At 42.8% G+C, this 19,350-nt stretch overlaps 1 protein-coding gene across 1 annotated transcript; it reads right to left on the bottom strand.

Moving 5' to 3' along the window:
• Positions 1 to 61: 61 nt before the first annotated feature.
• On the bottom strand, positions 62 to 8,031 carry LOC139421877 (microfibrillar-associated protein 5-like). The gene is made up of 7 exons (XM_071173009.1): positions 7,942 to 8,031; positions 5,449 to 5,517; positions 5,303 to 5,335; positions 3,582 to 3,650; positions 2,842 to 2,929; positions 2,589 to 2,662; positions 62 to 2,439 (listed from the first exon to the last, which is right to left on the bottom strand). Exons 2-7 carry the CDS (start codon positions 5,489 to 5,491, stop codon positions 2,324 to 2,326), a joined length of 423 nt encoding a protein of 140 aa, XP_071029110.1. The 5' UTR covers positions 5,492 to 5,517; positions 7,942 to 8,031; the 3' UTR covers positions 62 to 2,323.
• Between the last annotated feature and the right edge of the window lie 11,319 nt (positions 8,032 to 19,350).

Raw genomic sequence — 19,350 nt, 5'->3', positions numbered from 1 at the left:
TTTCTTTTTATCTACGTGAGGAAAAAAACTGGACTACATCAATAAAGTGATCCACACAAACCAATGAATGACATTTTATTGGGTAGTATTGCACTGTATTGTAGTATTGCACTGCTTTGGTATTGGATTGTGATAGAGTGCTTTACAATAAGGTGTCAGCAATGACAGAGTGGATACTTTGTTCTCAGACTGTCTTTACAGTACACAACTACAGGAACTCAACAGCGTTCCATCTGAACAGTATGATACAGCCCGCAACGGCACAGGTCCAATCTGTGGGGAGTGATTTCTCCCCTGATATTCACAGACAGTTCAAATAAAACAGAGGTCCAATCTGTGGGGAGTGATTTCTCCCCTGATATTCACAGACAGTTCTAATAAAACACAAGGCTAATAGAATAACTGAGAAAAATGACTCAGACTGTTCTTAACTGGAGTCACGTGGACTGTGTTTTATATATACAGTGCCTTGCGAAAGTATTCGGCCCCCTTGAACTTTGCGACCTTTTGCCACATTTCAGGCTTCAAACATAAATATATAAAATTGTATTTTTTTTGTGAAGAATCAGCAACAAGTGGGACACAATCATGAAGTGGAACGACATTTATTGGATATTTCAAACTTTTTTAACAAATCAAAAACTGAAAAATTGGGCGTGCAAAATTATTCAGCCCCTTTACTTTCAGTGCAGCAAACTCTCTCCAGAAGTTCAGTGAGGATCTCTGAATGATCCAATGTTGACCTAAATGACTAATGATGATAAATACAATCCACCTGTGTGTAATCAAGTCTCCGTATAAATGCACCTGCACTGTGATAGTCTCAGAGGTCCGTCAAAAGCGCAGAGAGCATCATGAAGAACAAGGAACACACCAGGCAGGTCCGAGATACTGTTGTGAAGAAGTTGAAAGCCGGATTTGGATACAAAAAAGATTTCCCAAGCTTTAAACATCCCAAGGAGCACTGTGCAAGCGATAATATTGAAATGGAAGGAGTATCAGACCACTGCAAATCTACCAAGACCTGGCCGTCCCTCTAAACTTTCAGCTCATACAAGGAGAAGACTGATCAGAGATGCAGCCAAGAGGCCCATGATCACTCTGGATGAACTGCAGAGATCTACAGCTGAGGTGGGAGACTCTGTCCATAGGACAACAATCAGTCGTATATTGCACAAATCTGGCCTTTATGGAAGAGTGGCAAGAAGAAAGCCATTTCTTAAAGATATCCATAAAAAGTGTCGTTTAAAGTTTGCCACAAGCCACCTGGGAGACACACCAAACATGTGGAAGAAGGTGCTCTGGTCAGATGAAACCAAAATGGAACTTTTTGGCAACAATGCAAAACATTATGTTTGGCGTAAAAGCAACACAGCTCATCACCCTGAACACACCATCCCCACTGTCAAACATGGTGGTGGCAGCATCATGGTTTGGGCCTGCTTTTCTTCAGCAGGGACAGGGAAGATGGTTAAAATTGATGGGAAGATGGATGGAGCCAAATACAGGACCATTCTGGAAGAAAACCTGATGGAGTCTGCAAAAGACCTGAGACTGGGACGGAGATTTGTCTTCCAACAAGACAATGATCCAAAACATAAAGCAAAATCTACAATGGAATGGTTCAAAAATAAACATATCCAGGTGTTAGAATGGCCAAGTCAAAGTCCAGACCTGAATCCAATCGAGAATCTGTGGAAAGAACTGAAAACTGCTGTTCACAAATGCTCTCCATCCAACCTCACTGAGCTGTTTTGCAAGGAGGAATGGAAAAAAATGTCAGTCTCTCGATGTGCAAAACTGATAGAGACATACCCCAAGCGACTTACAGCTGTAATCACAGCAAAAGGTGGCGCTACAAAGTATTAACTTAAGGGGGCTGAATAATTTTGCACGCCCAATTTTTTAGTTTTTGATTTGTTAAAAAAGTTTGAAATATCCAATAAATGTCGTTCCACTTCATGATTGTGTCCCACTTGTTGTTGATTCTTCACAAAAAAATACAGTTTTATATCTTTATGTTTGAAGCCTGAAATGTGGCAAAAGGTCGCAAAGTTCAAGGGGGCCGAATACTTTCGCAAGGCACTGTATATATTGTGTGTGTGTGTGTATGTGTGCGTGGTTGTGGTTGTGTGTTAAGGCACAGGCTAGCACCAGGTGTTGAGCGGTGAATTTATGGTGTTTCAGGGTCTTTTTATGGAGACAACCCAGTGTTCTGTCTCCAAGGGTGTCCTCCCTCCTACTCCTTCTCTCCTTCCTCCTCCGCCCCTCCTTCTCTCATTCCTCCTCTGCCCCTCCTTCCATCTTCTCCATCTTGGGCCCATCAGGCCTTGTTTTGCCAGGTTTTGGGGTTGCTGCGGCGATTGTGACAGCGTTTCTTATTGGTGGTTGACCTCTGGAAGCGCTTGGGCCAGCCGGACCGCTCCCTGCAGAGCTCAGCTGGGATGGAGAGAAGAGAGAGAGGATGTGTGGGCTCAGATGTACATGCTGTCCTAAAGCCAGTAAGTGTTTCATGCACTCTAAGATTGTTATGTTGTTGTAATCCTAACGACAGGTCTAATGAAGTGCTATCAGGTGGACTGTCTTACCCTTCAGGTACTCATCCTGTTGGCAGACAGTTCTAACACATATCTCCTTGTTGATCACATAGACACGAGGGAGGCTGAGACAAACCAGGAGACAGACATCATTACACTATAATCAGAGCCCAGCTGCTGTCTCTAAAACATGCCTCACTGTACAGGCTCTCAGGTTGAAACCAATGAACTTTGACCGCATGACCAGGAGGCACTGAGTGTGTCTATGTTTTCCTGTGAGAGAGAACCTGTAGTTGCAGTTTACCTGTAAAGGCAGAGGGAGTGGATGCATCTCTTGATGGGCCGGTGGACAGAGTACATCCTGGTACAGGGGTACGTCTCTTCCCTACAGTCTAGCACAGAGGATACACACAACATCAAGATAACACTGGACACCCCTGGTCATCCCTGGCCTAACATTGTTTAGTGATGTTTCTGTTCTACATTGAAGACCTTAGTCACCAGGCGGTAGGGTAGAGACAGACACCTCACTCACAAGGCGCTAGGGTAGAGACAGACACCTCACTCACAGGCGGTAGGGTAGAGACAGACACCTCACTCACCAGGCGGTAGGGTAGAGACAGACACCTCACTCACAAGGCAGTAGGGTAGAGACAGACACCTCACTCACCAGGTGGTAGGGTAGAGACAGACACCTCACTCACCAGGTGATAGGGTAGAGACAGACACCTCACTCACCAGATGGTAGGGTAGAGACATACACCTCACTCACCAGGTGATAGGGTAGAGACAGACACCTCACTCACCAGGCGGTAGGGTAGAGACATACACCTCACTCACCAGGTGATAGGGTAGAGACAGACACCTCACTCACCAGGCGGTAGGGTAGAGACATACACCTCACTCACCAGGTGATAGGGTAGAGACAGACACCTCACTCACCAGGCGGTAGGGTAGAGACATACACCTCACTCACCAGGTGATAGGGTAGAGACAGACACCTCACTCACCAGGCGGTAGGGTAGAGACATACACCTCACTCACCAGGCGGTAGGGTAGAGACAGACACCAAAGCCTCCTCTTCATTCCAGTCACCTCTGTGGAGTTCCACCTCTACCAGCAGGAAACAACACAACCAGCATGGGAACGACCTCTACCCACGGCATGACTCACAGACAGACATATTGTTGAAGTTGGAAGTTTACATACACTTAGGTTTGAGTCATTAAAACTCGTTTTTCAACCACTCCACACATTTCTTGTTAACAAACTATAGTTCTGGACAGTCGGTTAGGACATCTACTTTGTGCATGACAATTGTTTACAGACAGATTATTTCACTGTGTCACAATTCCAGTGGGTCAGAAGTTCACATACAATAAATTGACTGTGCCTTTAAAAAGCTTGGAAAATTCCAGAAAGGGTGTTCTGATAGGCTAACTGACATAATTTGAGTCAATTGGAGGTGTACCTGTAGATGTATTTCAAGGCCTACCTTCAAACTTCAAACTCCAAACTCATGGGAAAATCAAAAGAAATCAGCCAAGACTTCAGAAAAAATATTGTAGACCTCCACAAGTCTGGTTTATACTTGGGAGCAATTTTCAAACGCCTGAAGGTACCACTTTCATCAGTACAATCAATAGTATGCAAGTATAAACACCATGGGACCACGCAGCCTTCAAACCGCTCAGAAAGGAGATGCGTTCTGTCTCCTCGAGATGAACGTACTTGGGTGTGAAAAGTGCGCATCAATCCCAGAACATCAGCAAAGGACCTTGTGAAGATGCTGGAGGAAACAGGTACAAAAGTATATATATCCACAGTAAAACGAGTCCTATATCGACATAACCTGAACGTTCGATCAGCAAGGAAGAAGCCACTGCTCCAAAACCACCATAAAAAAGCCAGACTATGGTTTGCAACTGCACATGGGGACAAAGAACGTACTTTTTGGAGAAATTTCCTCTGGTCTGATGAAACAAAAATAGGACTGTTTGGCCATAATGACCGTCGTTATGTTTGGAGGAAAAAGGGGGAGGATTGCAAGCCGAAGAACACCATCCCAACCATGAAGCACGGGGGTGGCAGCGTCATGTTGTGGGGGTGCTTTGCTGCAGGAGGGACTGATGCACTTCACAAAATAGATGGCATCATGAGGCAGGAAAATTGTTGATACATTGAAGCAACATCTCAAGACATCAGTCAGGAAGTTAAAGCTTGGTTGCAAATGGGTCTTCCAAATGGACAATGTGTCACGATCGTCGTTGGAAGCATACTCGTACCAATGCCCTGCGTGATCTGGGTTCCACATATTTATTGAAGTGGACCTTAGAACAATACAAAATAAAGAAACACCGAACGTGATGTAAATGAAGTGCTCAAAGGCAACAACACAAAAACAAGATCCCACAAAACATAGTGGGGAAATGGCTGCCTAAATATGATCCCCAATCAGAGACAACGATAAACAGCTGCCTCTGATTGGGAACCACACCAGGCCACATAGAACTAAACAACCTAGATAGGAACACCCCCCTGAAATATTAACTATTATTCTGACATTTCACATTCTTAAAATAAAGTGGTGATCCTAACTGACCTAAAAACAGGGAATTTTTACTTGGATTAATTGTCAAGAATTGTGAAAAACTGAATTTAAATGTATTTGGCTAAGGTGTATGTAAACTTCCAACTTCAACTGTATCATGCAACTTAATGTCTGTTGAAATAATGTGTGACCATTGAATAGAGGGCATTATTACCAGCCTGCGGGGCTTGGGCCACAGCTGTGAGGGCTGTGGAACAGAAAACCATGTGAGGGGAGTGTTTTATGGAGTTAAAACAAACAGAGATGGACTCAAACCTAATTGAAGGTGATGATTTGTGTGTTGTGTTTGTCAGGGGTTACCGTGGAAACCGCAGAGGAGCAGGGCGATTGGAAGACTGCCCATCCTTGTAAGAGCTGGATGTTTACGAGCTGAAGGAAACAGGACCCACAAAAGCCCAAAGAGTAAAATAGTTTGTTTCAATTCACACAGAGGAACTCTTCAATATCTTGACTTTACATTTCCTCCGTCTTCCTTCTGCTTTCCCCCTGGCCCTACCTCTGCTGTTTCTAATGCAATGTATACTCTTCTCTAAGGCAGTTGTAGGAAATGTGCACCTCATGAAATCCAGGTAAATGAGCTTGAAACAGTATATGTGCTATTCATATTATCAGTATATGTGCTATTCATATTATCAGTATATGTGCTATTCATATTATCAGTATATGTGCTGTTCATATTATCAGTATACAGTATGTGCTGCTGATAGTATCAGTGTATGTGCTGTTGATAGTATCAGTAAATGTGCTGCTGGTGGTATCAGTATACAGTGGGGAGAACAAGTATTTGATACACTGCCGATTTTGCAGATTTTCCTACTTACAAAGCATGTAGAGGTCTGTAATTGTTATCATAGGTACACTTCAACTGTAAGAGACAATCTAAAACAAAAATTCAGAAAATCACATTGTATGATTTTTAAGTAATTAATTTGCATTTTATTGCATGACATAAGTATTTGATACATCAGAAAAGCAGAACTTAATATTTGGTACAGAAACCTTTGTTTACAATTACAGAGATCATACATTTCCTGTAGTTCTTGACCAGGTTTGCACACACTGCAGCAGGGATTTTGGCCCACTCCTCCATACAGACCTTCTCCAGATCCTTCAGGTTTTGGGGCTGTCGCTGGGCAATACAGACTTTCAGCTCCCTCCAAAGATGTTTTATTGGGTTCAGGTCTGGAGACTGACTAGGCCACTCCAGGACCTTGAGATGCTTCTTACAGAGCCACTCCTTAGCTCTATTTTTGTCTCATCAGACCACATGATTTTCTCCCATTCCTCCTCTGGATCATCCAGATGGTCATGGGCAAACTTCAGACGGGCCTGGACATGCACTGGCTTGAGCAGGGGGACCTTGCGTGCGCTGCAGGATTTTAATCCATGACGGCGTAGTGTGTTACTAATGGTTTTCTTTGAGACTGTGGTCCCAGCTCTCTTCAGGTCATTGACCAGGTCCTGCCGTGTAGTTCTGGGCTGATCTCTCACCTTACTCATGATCATTGATGCCCCACAAGGTGAGATCTTGCATGGAGCCCCAGACCGAGGGTGATTGACAGTCATCATGATCTTCTTCCATTTTCTACTAATTGCGCCAACAGTTGTTGCTTTCTCACCAAGCTGCTTGCCTATTGTCTTATAGCCCATCCCAGCCTTGTGCAGGTCTACAATTTTATCCCTGATGTCCTTACACAGCTCTCTGGTCTTGGCCATTGTGGAGAGGTGGGAGTCTGTTTGATTAAGTGTGTGGACAGGTGTCTTTTATACAGGTAACGAGTTCAAACAGGTGCGGTTAATACAGGTAATGAGTGGAGAACAGGAGGGATTCTTAAAGAAAAACTAACAGGTCTGTGAGAGCCGGAATTCTTACTAGTTAGTAGGTGATCAAATACTTATGTCATGCAATAAACTGCAAATTAATTAATTAAAAATCATACAATGTGATTTTCTGGATTTTTGTTTTAGATTCCGTCTCTCACAGTTGAAGTGTACCTATGATAAAAAATTACAGACCTCTACATGCTTTGTAAGTAGGAAAACCTGCAAAATCGGCAGTGTATCAAATACTTGTACTCCCCACTGTATGTGCTGTTGATAGTATCAGTATATGTGCTGTTGGTAGTATCAGTATTAATCAAGCAGTTGGAATCAGGATGCTGTTTTAATCCTCTCTCTCTTTCTCTCACTCTCTCTCTCTTTCTCACACACACACTCCCCCAGCTCTCTCCCTGCATCATTCCTCTTGTGATGTGTCAGTGTGAGTTTGGAGCCCAAGACATGAGTTCTCACAAAGGAATGTGTTTTTGTGCCCTATCTGAGCACCCCTCTACTCCTCCTTTCTCATACACACTCTTTTCATACACTTCTCTTTTCGTAAACCTTATTAAGAATGTTCTAAAGTGTCCGAACAGTTTTGTCACTCAATATGTTTAACACCCCGTTCCTCCTTTACCAGCATCTTACCCAGGCCCTGAATACGTTAAATTGATTTAACTTGCTTCGACTCATTTATACACTCTTGTATGCCAGGGCACATAGCTTTCTAAAATACATTAGTTCTGAATGACATATTGTCATCCATGACCGAAGTTCACAAACAGTATTCTATTAGGATGACTTCATGAAAAGTTAGTTTTTTTTGCAGTAAAATGTAGTTTAGTTTCTCTATACATCTTTTGTATATGTACTTCATGTTATTTATTGTAAACATTCTATATACAGTACTGCAGTGCTACCAATGTCTTTATAGTCTTCAAAATTAAGAAAAAAACACAAGGTTTTCATACTCACAACTTTTCCTGTCGTCCAAAAACTTCCTTTGTTTTGAATATTTTGTCCTCTCTCCTTTCCCCTCCTCCTCTCTCCATCCCCTCCTCCTTCTTCTCCTCCACCCCTTGTCCTCCCCTCTCATTAGAATTCTCTTGCTGTCTTACTTTCCTCTCCTCTAATCTGAGATTTAGGGAGAATTGTTCTAGTCCAGAGTTGGTTTCGTATACACCCAAACAACACAAACACATTATCAAAAATATATATCTGTTGATTTCACAATAACCATCCCTAATAGTAAACACATCTATCAGCGCATTGAACTAGGAACTTACTCTTTACAAATACAAACAACTGAAAGAATAATGATCAACAGACGATGATAGGTAGAATATTGTGTAATAAATATGAACATTAACAATTAGCCCAGTATGCTTTAGAACAGCTGAAGGAATATGTTGGAATGACTGGTACAGGTCTGGCAGACCTTGCGTTTGCAGGGATCCCCTTTCTCCACTAGGCGGGGCAGTCAACTTGGTGAGTATTTTTAATTTTTATTATGAACACAACAAATACAAAAACAGAAATATACAAACAAGAGTACATAAACCTAACAGTATTACATATCAAATACATTTTTAATTTGTCTAAAAGTTTTATGGTGTGTTTTGCATTTTTGTTTTTACATTTACTGATAATTTCAAAATAATATTTCAATTCTATCTTAAATAATGTGAAGAAGAATTTGTTCTCTGCCCACTTCATTTTATGGATAAAGAATCTTCCATGAACAATAAACACATGAACAATGAAAGTTAAATCAGGTTCCATATCATTTGGATCAAAATAAAACATAACATCAGAGTCTCTCAGATTAACATTAATAGTTGTTTATTTTCAAATAAAATCTTCTAACTCACTACAAAACCTTCTGACATAAAAACAGTCTTAAAATAAATGGTCAAGAGTTTCTGGGTCACAACCACAAAGTACACATTTGTTATCAATTAGCTATTTTAAATCTGTGTATAATAAAGGTCTTTACAGGGTAGATTCTATAAATGAGTTTGTATGATACTTCAACTTATTAGATATGCTATATTCACCAGACAACAACAGTGTAGTTGGTGAGTGTGGTCTCAGCTCAGAAGTGGCCCATTTTGGGTTTCGGAAGAGCAGCAGTGTGTGCAGGCTTATGTTTCAGCCCAGATCTAACTGTACACCAATTTATCGTGGTCTAGATTGAATGAGGCATGCTAGTGTTGGGCTGGAGTAAAAGCTTGCACGGCCTGTATCACTGTCCAGAGTTGCTTGTAGCTAAAGGTCACACATACAGTGGGGCAAAAAAGTATTTAGTCAGCCACCAATTGTGCAAGTTCTCCCACTTAAAAAGATGAGAGAGGCCTGTAATTTTCATCATAGGTACACTTCAACTATGACAGACAAAATTAGAAAAAAAATACAGAAAATCACATTGTTGGATTTTTAATGAATTTATTAGCAAATTATGGTGGAAAATAAGTATTTGGTCACCTACAAACAAGCAAGATTTCTGGCTCTCACAGACCTGTAACTTCTTCTTTAAGAGTCTCCTCTGTCCTCCACTTGTTACCTGTATTAATGGCACCTGTTTGAACTTGTTATCAGTATAAAATACACCTGTCCACAACCTCAAACAGTCACACTCTAAACTCCACTATGGCCAAGACCAAAGAGCTGTCAAAGGACACCAGAAACAAAATTGTAGACCTGCACCAGGCTGGGAAGACTGAATCTGCAATAGGTAAGCAGCTTGGTTTGAAGAAATCAACTGTGGGAGCAATTATTAGGAAATGGAAGACATACAAGACCACTGATAATCTCCCTCGATCTGGGGCTCCACACAAGATCTCACCCCGTGGGGTCAAAATGATCACAAGAACGGTGAGCAAAAATCCCAGAACCACACGGGGGGACCTAGTGAATGACCTGCAGAGAGCTGGGACCAAAGTAACAAAGCCTACCATCAGTAACACACTACGCCGCCAGTGACTCAAATCCTGCAGTGCCAGACGTGTCCCCCTGCTTAAGCCAGTACATGTCCAGGCCCGTCTGAAGTTTGCTAGAGAGCATTTGGATGATCCAGAAGAAGATTGGGAGAATGTCATATGGTCAGATGAAACCAAAATATAACTTTTTGGAAAAAACTCAGCTCGTCGTGTTTGGAGGACAAAGAATGCTGAGTTGCATCCAAAGAACACCATACCTACTGTGAAGCATGGGGGTGGAATCATCATGCTTTGGGGCTGTTTTTCTGCAAAGGGACCAGGACGACTGATCCGTGTAAAGGAAAGAATGAATGGGGTCATGTATCGTGAGATTTTTGAGTGAAAACCTCCTTCCATCAGCAAGGGCATTGAAGATGAAACGTGGCTGGGTCTTTCAGCATGACAATGATCCCAAACACACCACCCGGGCAACGAAGGAGTGGCTTCGTAAGAGCATTTCAAGGTCCTGGAGTGGCCTAGCCAGTCTCCAGATCTCAACCCCATAGGAAATCTTTGGAGAGAGTTGAAAGTCTGTGTTGCCCAGCAACAGCCCCAAAACATTACTGCTCTAGAGGAGATCTGCATGGAGGAATGGGCCAAAATACCAGCAACAGTGTGTGAAAACCCTGTGAAGACTTACAGAAAATGTTTGACCTCTGTCATTGCCAACAAATGGTATATAACAAAGTATTGAGATAAACTTTTGTTATTGACCAAATACTTATTTTCCACCATAATTTGCAAATAAATTCATAAAAAATCCTACAATGTGATTTTCTGGATTTCTTTTCTCATTGTGTCTGTCATAGTTGAAGTGTACCTATGATGAAAATTACAGGCCTCTCTTATCTTTTTAAGTGGGAGAACTTGCACAATTGGTGGCTGACTAAATACTTTTTTCCCCCACTGTATTTCTGTATTCATGGGGTTCTTAATCCTGGTCCTGGGAACCCACAGGGGTGCATATTTTGATCGTGCCCAGCACTAACACACACCTTATCACGCTAATCAAGGGCTTATGTTAGGTTGGGTAGTTGAATTAGGTGATGGGCTGAAGCAGAAATGTGCTTGGGACCCGAAGGACCGTGCAGGATTAAGAAACTAGAGTAGACAATTATATTGCTACATCAAAAGGCATTGCAACAAAGATGAGTGAATATCACGACCGAAGCTCCTGACCCTTTGTTTGATCCCCTACTTGTGTTGAAAAGAGGGTTTCCATGGGGACCATTAATAGCTTGTATGGGGGAAACCTGAGCACAGTAGGCTTCCATGAACTTGACCAATATAAATATTGTCACACATACTACCAGAGTCACAGACAACAAAACTCCGCTGGTGCGCTCTCTCCCAAAGTCACTTCAAGAGGGACACACACTCATCATCCCCCTGACATATCAGGGCTACAAAGTCAATGGGGATGAGGCTGGGGGTGGGGGGGGGGGGGGGGGGGGGTGAGCGGGAGAGAAGCGCTGGCCTAACAAGGTCAGGCAGGCATGGCTGATGACAGGTTGAGTGATGGAGAGATCAGGCCAGGGAACACACCGACCCGCCATTCTGAACACTCTGCTTTCACCCTGAGAAATAGGGAGGGAGGGCATAGTGAGCAAGACCCAGTCAGCAAGACATAGAAAATATGACTCTGCCTGATGTCCAAAGGATGTTCGGATTTGGTACAGAGTGAAAGTTGAAATAACCTCTTTTATGGATGTTGAAAAAAAAACTATTTTGGGGCCAAATCAAGGCCGGTCCTGCCAGGCCAGATTGGCAAAAAAAATCTACATCTATAGACATTAAATTCAAGGCATGGGGGGACTGACCCAATTTTTACCAATAAACAACGTCCATGCATCATGTCGGTGCTCACTGGGGATAGAATGTATAGACAAAGTACAGAGAAGAAGAACTTCAGCATTGAGAGAAAAGTGTGGGAAGAGGGACAGTAAGTAAGTATAGAAAAAGCTTTAGAGGGAGAGGTACAGGGACATATTGGGAGGTAGAGGGACAGTGAATATTTTAGCAGAGAGAGAGAGAGCGAGGGCAGCAGGGTGGTTGATAGAGTGAGCCCAGGAAGCGTCCATTTTGGTAGTGAAGAGGGAGAGATGCCAGGTCATAAACACTGATAAACCTCCAGACTTGTTTATTGGTTGAAGGCTTTTCTCCCCGCCCCTCTACAAGACTGCCCATTCCTGTCTGGTGCATGATTCCTCCACACAACCCCCTGTTAAAGATGCACTCTGGGATCTTAAGCACAACAAATTTGTATCATATTGCAAAAAATGGATTCATAACATGTCACACGAATTGCAAAAAATAGGATGATATCACGCAAATGGAAAAATGTGTAACATATCACACGAACTGGATGACATAGTACACAATTGAATGACAAAGTACACAAAAAAACTGGGACCGGTTTTGGCTCGTGAGCACCACTTTGAAAACTAGTGGCTGAAATTATACAAAAGTTTGAGAGTGCATCTTTAACCCTGCAGCACCTTTCTCTCCCTCCCTCTCTCCCTCTCTCTTTTTATTCTCCTTTAGTTGTTCTTACCCCCACAGGTCCACACAAGTGTTCCATATCTATTTGCAAACAACACAAACATGGCCTTAACTACATGAGGACACTGACTTGCCGTGTCGATCTTCTGATAATTTGTTCATCACTCCTGCCAGAACTGTGCTTTCAGCCTCTTCAACAGTGTCACGACTGTCTATTGCTTGACCCCTTAGATTAGAAGATCACAGCGATTTCTCCATAGAACAGCACCATCTTCTGTTCGTATGTTGTATGACCTTGGCTGTACTTCAGTACCTGTTCCTTTTTGTGTCCATGCGTTTGTTTCGTCTTTGTACCTCATGTTGTCACCAGGTTGGAGTTCAGATAGGTTTCTTGTCCCTCTGTCATAGTAGAACTTTTGATTTGTTTTCGGTTGTTCTTTGAACTTCCTCACTTTCTCTCTGTCTTTCGTTTTAAGGAGGTTCTCAGTGATGGGTCAGTTGGTCCTCAGTCTGCATCTTTTGAGGAGGTGTGCTGGGGAAAACACCCATTCAGTTCTACCGTATTTTGCGTTGTACATCAGTCTCTCCACTGTCTGAACAGATTTCTCCACGAGCCCGTTCGATTGTGGGAAGTGTGGACTTGACGTAGCGTGGACGAAGTCCCAGTCCTTGCTGAATTGTTTGAACTTTTGCATTAGAGAATTACGGTCTAGTGTCGCTGGTGACTTCACTTGCCACTCTGTGTCTGGATAATATGGATTTCATACACATTACCTCAGTGTCTGAGGTGGTGGTGTTCAGCCGACAAACCTCTGGATACAGGGAGTAGTCGTCTGTAAGAACAAGGTCATCCATTCCATTAAATCAAATCTAATTTTATTTGTCACATGCGCCGAATACAACAGGTGTAGACCTCACCGTGAAATGCTTACTTCCAAGCCCTTAACCAACAATACAGTTCAAGAAATAGAGTTAAGAAAATATTTACGAAATAAACTAAAGTAAAAAATAAAATGAAAAGTAACACAATAAAAATAACAATAATGAGGCTATATACTGTACTGTGTACTGGAACCTAGTCAATGTGCCGGGGTACAGTAAATTGTCTGAGTGGCCATTTGATTATTTTTTGTCACTTTTTGAGGATCTGAGGACCAATGCCAAATCTTTTCAGTCTCCTGAGGGGGGAAAGGTGTTGTTGTGCCCTCTTCACGACTGTCTTGGTGTGTTTGGTTCATGATAGTTCGTTAGTGATGTGGACACCAAGCAACTTGAAATTCTCAACCTGCTCCACTACAGCCACATCGATGTTAATGGGGTCCTGTACGGCCCTCCTTTTCCTGTAGTCCACGATCACCTCCTTTTTCTTGCTCACATTGAGGGAGATGTTGTTGTCCTGGCAACACACTGCCAGGTCTCTGACATCCTTCCTATAGGCTGTCTCATCGTTGTCGGTGATCAAGCCTACCACTGTTGTGTCGTCAGCAAACTTAATGATGTCGTTGAAGACATGCTTGGCCACGCAGTCATGGGTGACCAGGGAGTACAGGAGGGGACTAAGCATGCACACCTGAGGTGCCCCAGTGATGAGGATCAACGGGGCAGATGTGTTGTTGCCTACCATTACCACCTGGGGGCAGCCCATCAGGAAGTAAAGGATCCAGTTGCAGAGAGAGGTGTTTAGTCCCAGGGTCCTTAGCTTAGTGATGAGGTTTGTGGGCACTATGGTGTTGAATGCTGAGATGTAGTCAATGAACAGTATTCTCACATAGGTTACCTTCACTTTATTGGGCACAGGGACTATGGTGGTCTGCTTAAAACATGTAAGTTTTACAGACAGTGAAGACACGTTCCAGTTGGTCCGTGCATGCTTTGTGTACACGTTCTGGTAATCCATTTGGTCCCACTGCTTTGTGAATGTTGACATGTTTAAAGGTCTTGCTCACATTGACTACAGAGAGCATGATCACACAGTCGTCTGGAACAGCTGGTGCTCTCATGCATGCTTCAGTGTTGCTTGCCTCGAAGTGAGTATAAAAGGCATTTAGCTCGTCTGGTAGGCTCGCGTCACTGGGCAGCTCACGGCTGGGTTTCCCTTTGTAGTCCGTAATAGTTTGCAAGCCCTGCCAGAACCGGTGTAGTAGGATTCAATATTAGTCCTGTATTGATGCTTTGCCTGTTTGATGGTTTTACAAGTGAAACGGTCAGCTCCTACCTTTTGGTCTGGTCTCTCAGGTGCAGGGTGGGGCTTTAATGGTTTAACGCTTGCCAAAAGCCAGTGAAAGTGCAGAGCGCCAAATTCAAATAAATTACTATAAAAATCAAAGTTTCATGAAATCACACATGCAAGATAACAAATTAAAGCTACACTTGTTGTGAATCCAGCCAACATGTCAGATTTCAAAAAGGCTTTTCGGCGAAAGCAAACAATGCTATTATCTGAGGATAGCACCCCAGTAAACAAAGAGAGAAAAGCATATTTCAACCCTGCAGGCGCGACACAAAACGCAGAAATAAAAATATAATTCATGCCTTACCTTCTTTTGTTGGCACTCCAATATGTCCCATAAACATCACAAATGGTCCTTTTTTAAAAATTAATTCCGTCGATATATCCAAAATGTAAATTTATTTGATCCAGAAAAACACTGGTTCCAACTTGCGCAACGTGACTACAAAATATCTCAAAGATTACCTGTAAATGCCAAAACATTTCAAACTACTTTTGTAATACGACTTTAGGTATTTTTCTTACGTAAATAATCTATCAAATTGAAGACGGGATGGGATGATCTGTGTTCAATACAGGAGGAAAACAAGCTGTAGCTAGCTTTCTGGTCACGCGCCTCTATCTAACAGTACACTTCAAGTTACCCTCGTTCTGGATGGCCGGTCTTCTTCATTACACAAAGGAAAAACCTCAACCAAATTCTAAATACTGTTGACATCCAGTGGAAGCGGTAGGAACTGCAAGAAGGTCCCTTAGAAATCTGGATTCCCAATGAAACCCCATTGAAAAGAGAGTAACGAAAAAAAATCTGAATGGTTTGTCCTCTGGGTTTCACCTGCTAAATAAGTTCTGTTATACTTACAGACATGATACAAACAGTTTTAGAAACTTCAGAGTGTTTTCTATCCAAATCTACTAATAATATGCATATCTCATCTTCTGGGGATGAGTAGCAGGCAGTTGAATTTGGGCATGCTTTTCATCCAAAATTCTGAATGCTGCACCCTATCCTAGAGAATTAACATTTCCTTCCTCAGACTTTTCAGAATTACTATTTTGCTTCCATTATAGACAATATTTTCAACTACTGTCTGCTCAGCTCAGCAGTTCCAGTAATCGGTTAAGTCTTGTTTCATGTTAGACCAGCCATTGATTATTATTTTCTTTGTGTTTGTCAGTGTATTGTCTTTTTCTGTCTCAGTCCGTATGTTTCCGTCTTCCATCTGCGACTAGCAATGCTGTTGTGATCAAGTCCACTTCTGCTCTCACTTCTTCATCTGCTTTGGTACTCGCTGGCGCCTTCGGGTCCACAGCTCTAGAAATAGTGTCTGCTGTGTGCATCATCTTTCCTGGAGTGTATGCTACATTCAGAGCATAGCGTTGTAGTTTGATCATCATTCTTTGGACCTTCAGTGGACATTCACTCAGCGGACATTCATTCAATGGTTTTTGAAACAGCAGAATCAGTGGTTTGTGATCCGTTTCAATGGTGATCACTTGTCCTGACACAAACTGATGGGATCTCTCACAAGCATACGTTATGCTGAGCAGCTCCTTTTCAATTTAAGTGGGTCTCAGGGTCAGTCATTGAACAAGATGCATACGCCACTGGTTGCCAGTTGTTGTCGTACTTCTGCAATAGAACAGTCCACTCTGTGATGCATCTGATGATATCTTGATGGGTCTCGCTGGGTCGTAAAATCTCAAGATTGGTTCCTGTGTCAGCTGTTTCTTCAAGTTGTTCAATGCAACTTCCATTTTCTTTTCTGTCAGTCTTCTCAGCAGAGCAATCTTCTCTGAGAGGTTGGGTATGAATTTTCCCAAGTACTTGACCATCCCATTGAACCTCTGGACGTCCTTTTCGCTTCACAGCTGATGATGTCTCCAACGAAAGCCAACTCCGTTACACCAAGCTGCCATTTCTCTTTGTTCAGTTTCAAGTTTGCTTTCCTTATTGCTTCTAGCACTTTTTTCAGTCTTGTGTTGTGCTCTGCTTTCGATGTCCCCCATATAGTAATGTCATCCATAGACGTGTCCACGCCTTCAATAAGTTTGTAGATCAGATGTATAGTTTTGTGATAAACTTCAGGAGCTGAGGCAATGCCAAACGGTAATCTCAGGAACCTGTATCTGCCATGAGGGGTATTGAATGTGCATAATTTAGAGCTGACCTCGTCTAACTTCAACTGCCTCAAGTAAGTAGCACTCCTGCGCATGCGTTATCCTGCCCAGGCATGGTAATCAATCTAGCAAACACTATTTTCTTATATCATTACAAATATCTAAATATATTCTTGTTCTGACTGAGTTCTAATCAGGCATGCCTCTATGCGAACAAGTAGAATCATGAACAGTGGATTGTTTATTATGTTCGCCTGCATCCCCCAGATTAGCCTTTTCAGCAGCACCCCCCAAATGGTAAACTTGGTGCTCTCGAGGCACAGGCCAAGGGCCTGAGACATGAAAATAACTACCCTAGCTCGTATCCGGTTTGCGAGATGCCGGGCCAAAGGCAATTTAAAACAATCCTGCAACTCCTACCATGTCTCAGACATCCCCTAAACAAACAAAAAACAACTCTTGGAGAATGAGTGCACAAATGGTAGTCACTTTTAGATACAGTATGTCAGTCAGTCAGTCAGGTGGCTATAGCTGCCGGGAGAGACGTCTATTGCAGTAACATGAAGGGCTCTGACTAGTATTACTTAGCCAGCTAGAAGGGTGAAGTAAGAAGTTAACGTTAAATGGCGCCTACCTCAGCAAGAGCAAAAAAAACAAGATACAAAGTTCTCATAATAATTTTGCTTTACAGAGAGTGGGCTACTAAGACAGACAGTGATGTTGCGCTCAGTGGTGAGGCTGAGGCAGGCTGCAGTGCATGCAGGAGGAAGCAGAGACAGAGAGAGGAAGCAAGGAATGTGTGGTCCACCTACACTCATCTAATCAAACAGGTTAGGAACTTTAAAAAATAACTTATGTTAGGCCATGTGGACGTGTTTATATTCTATCTTCCCTACAGGCCTACATTACATGTTGACAATGATATCAACATGCAAACAATAGAGTTCTGTAAAAATGTCATGTTTTAGTTTATATCGGTGATTGTTTGTCTTATCCATTACCCACCTTTTTATTTTGGACCTCTACATCACTGACATTAATACAGAATTGTAAGTAATATTCTAATAATTCATGTGAATGTGATAATATGATCATCTGTGTGCTCCCTTTTTGTTTGTGCAGAGCTCTGCCTCCCACAGTCATGGATCCCCCGGTACTGCTGCTCATTTTTTTCACCAGTTCCGGAGGTCCACGTCACTGGCCTTCTAGGCTGCACTGAACTGTGTCATTACGCACACCTGGTTCCAATTCCTCACGGATTGTGTATGTATAAAAGTGCCCTTCGTTTCCCCATTGGGCTGTCGATTATTGTTCCCATGACTGTTGGTCGTGTGAGTACCTATGCGTTGTCTCAGCCTGTGCTGCGTGTTTTGTGTATTACGGGTCCCGTGTTGTTCTACTAGGTTTACCCGTGCTCTTTTGTTTGGGTACATCCCAGTGTTTCGTATATGTGTTTGTTTGAGGTGTATTAAAAACCCAGATGAATTCCTGTGCCTGTCTCCAAATCCTTTATACCAGCGTGACACCCACTCACTAAAACTCTAACCCTGGTTACAGCCCTGGACACAAACACACACAAACAACAAGTGCACATTCTCCTTCGCATACACACTCACACTCAATCACTCACAGCCTTTATGACCTAGATCAGGTGACATTGTGTGAGTCAGTGCTCCCTCTAGTAAGATAGTTAATTTGAGAATCATCCAGACTCCTTTACGGATGCCATTCCCCTGATCCAGCACAACAATTCAATTATTACTGACTTAACAAGGGGGCGGGGCACATCTAATGAGGGAGAGAGGGAGAGATCAGATTGGACTGTGTAGTTTACTCAATCATTAGGCTTGACATTTCAAACACCCTGCTACTTGGTCACTTTATTTTGCCCATCCATCTAGATCTCATTCCATCCATTTACATGTAGCTCTCTGTCTGCCGGATCTCTCTCTGTAGATCTCTCTCTTTGTCCATTTAAAAGTCTCTCTGTTCATCTCCAGGTCTCTTTTTCCCATCCATCTGGGTCAGTCTGTCTTCAACCTGTCTCTCTCTCTCACCGTCTTGTCTTGCTCAGTCTGGTTATCTACTGTATCTTATTTACCCAGTCTGTCTCTCTGTTTACCTCTCTGTCATCCTGTCTCTCTGTCTCGCCATCTTGTCTCACTCAGTCTGGTTATCTACTCTATCTTGCTGACACTGCCTGTCTGTCTCTCTGTTTAACTCTGTCTGTCCTCTTGTCTATCTGTCCCTATGGCTTTGCCCCACCCCCTCTCTGTCCTGTTGTCTCACTGTCCCTCATATCAAACTGTCCTCCTGGCTATGTCCTATTATTTAATCACCTCTCTGTCACTCTCTCTCTCTCTCTCTGCCATGCAGACAGCCTCCCACAGATCTACGCCTGGATCAGCATCTTTGTGTTGGCACTCCATTGTCTCCCTGCACCATGTGTTTCCATTTGTCAAACAGAGTGTCCGTGCTCCTGTATGAACTCCCCCGACAACCCTGTCACATGAGCCCTGTCCCCCTGTTTCCTGGAAATAGTGTACCCTAAAC

Source organism: Oncorhynchus clarkii, chromosome 2 (assembly GCF_045791955.1).
Source record: "Oncorhynchus clarkii lewisi isolate Uvic-CL-2024 chromosome 2, UVic_Ocla_1.0, whole genome shotgun sequence".
Classification (NCBI taxonomy): Eukaryota; Metazoa; Chordata; class Actinopteri; order Salmoniformes; family Salmonidae; genus Oncorhynchus; species Oncorhynchus clarkii.
The sequence above is the reverse complement of the archived record's forward strand: the minus strand, read 5'-3'. Positions and strand labels throughout refer to the sequence as shown.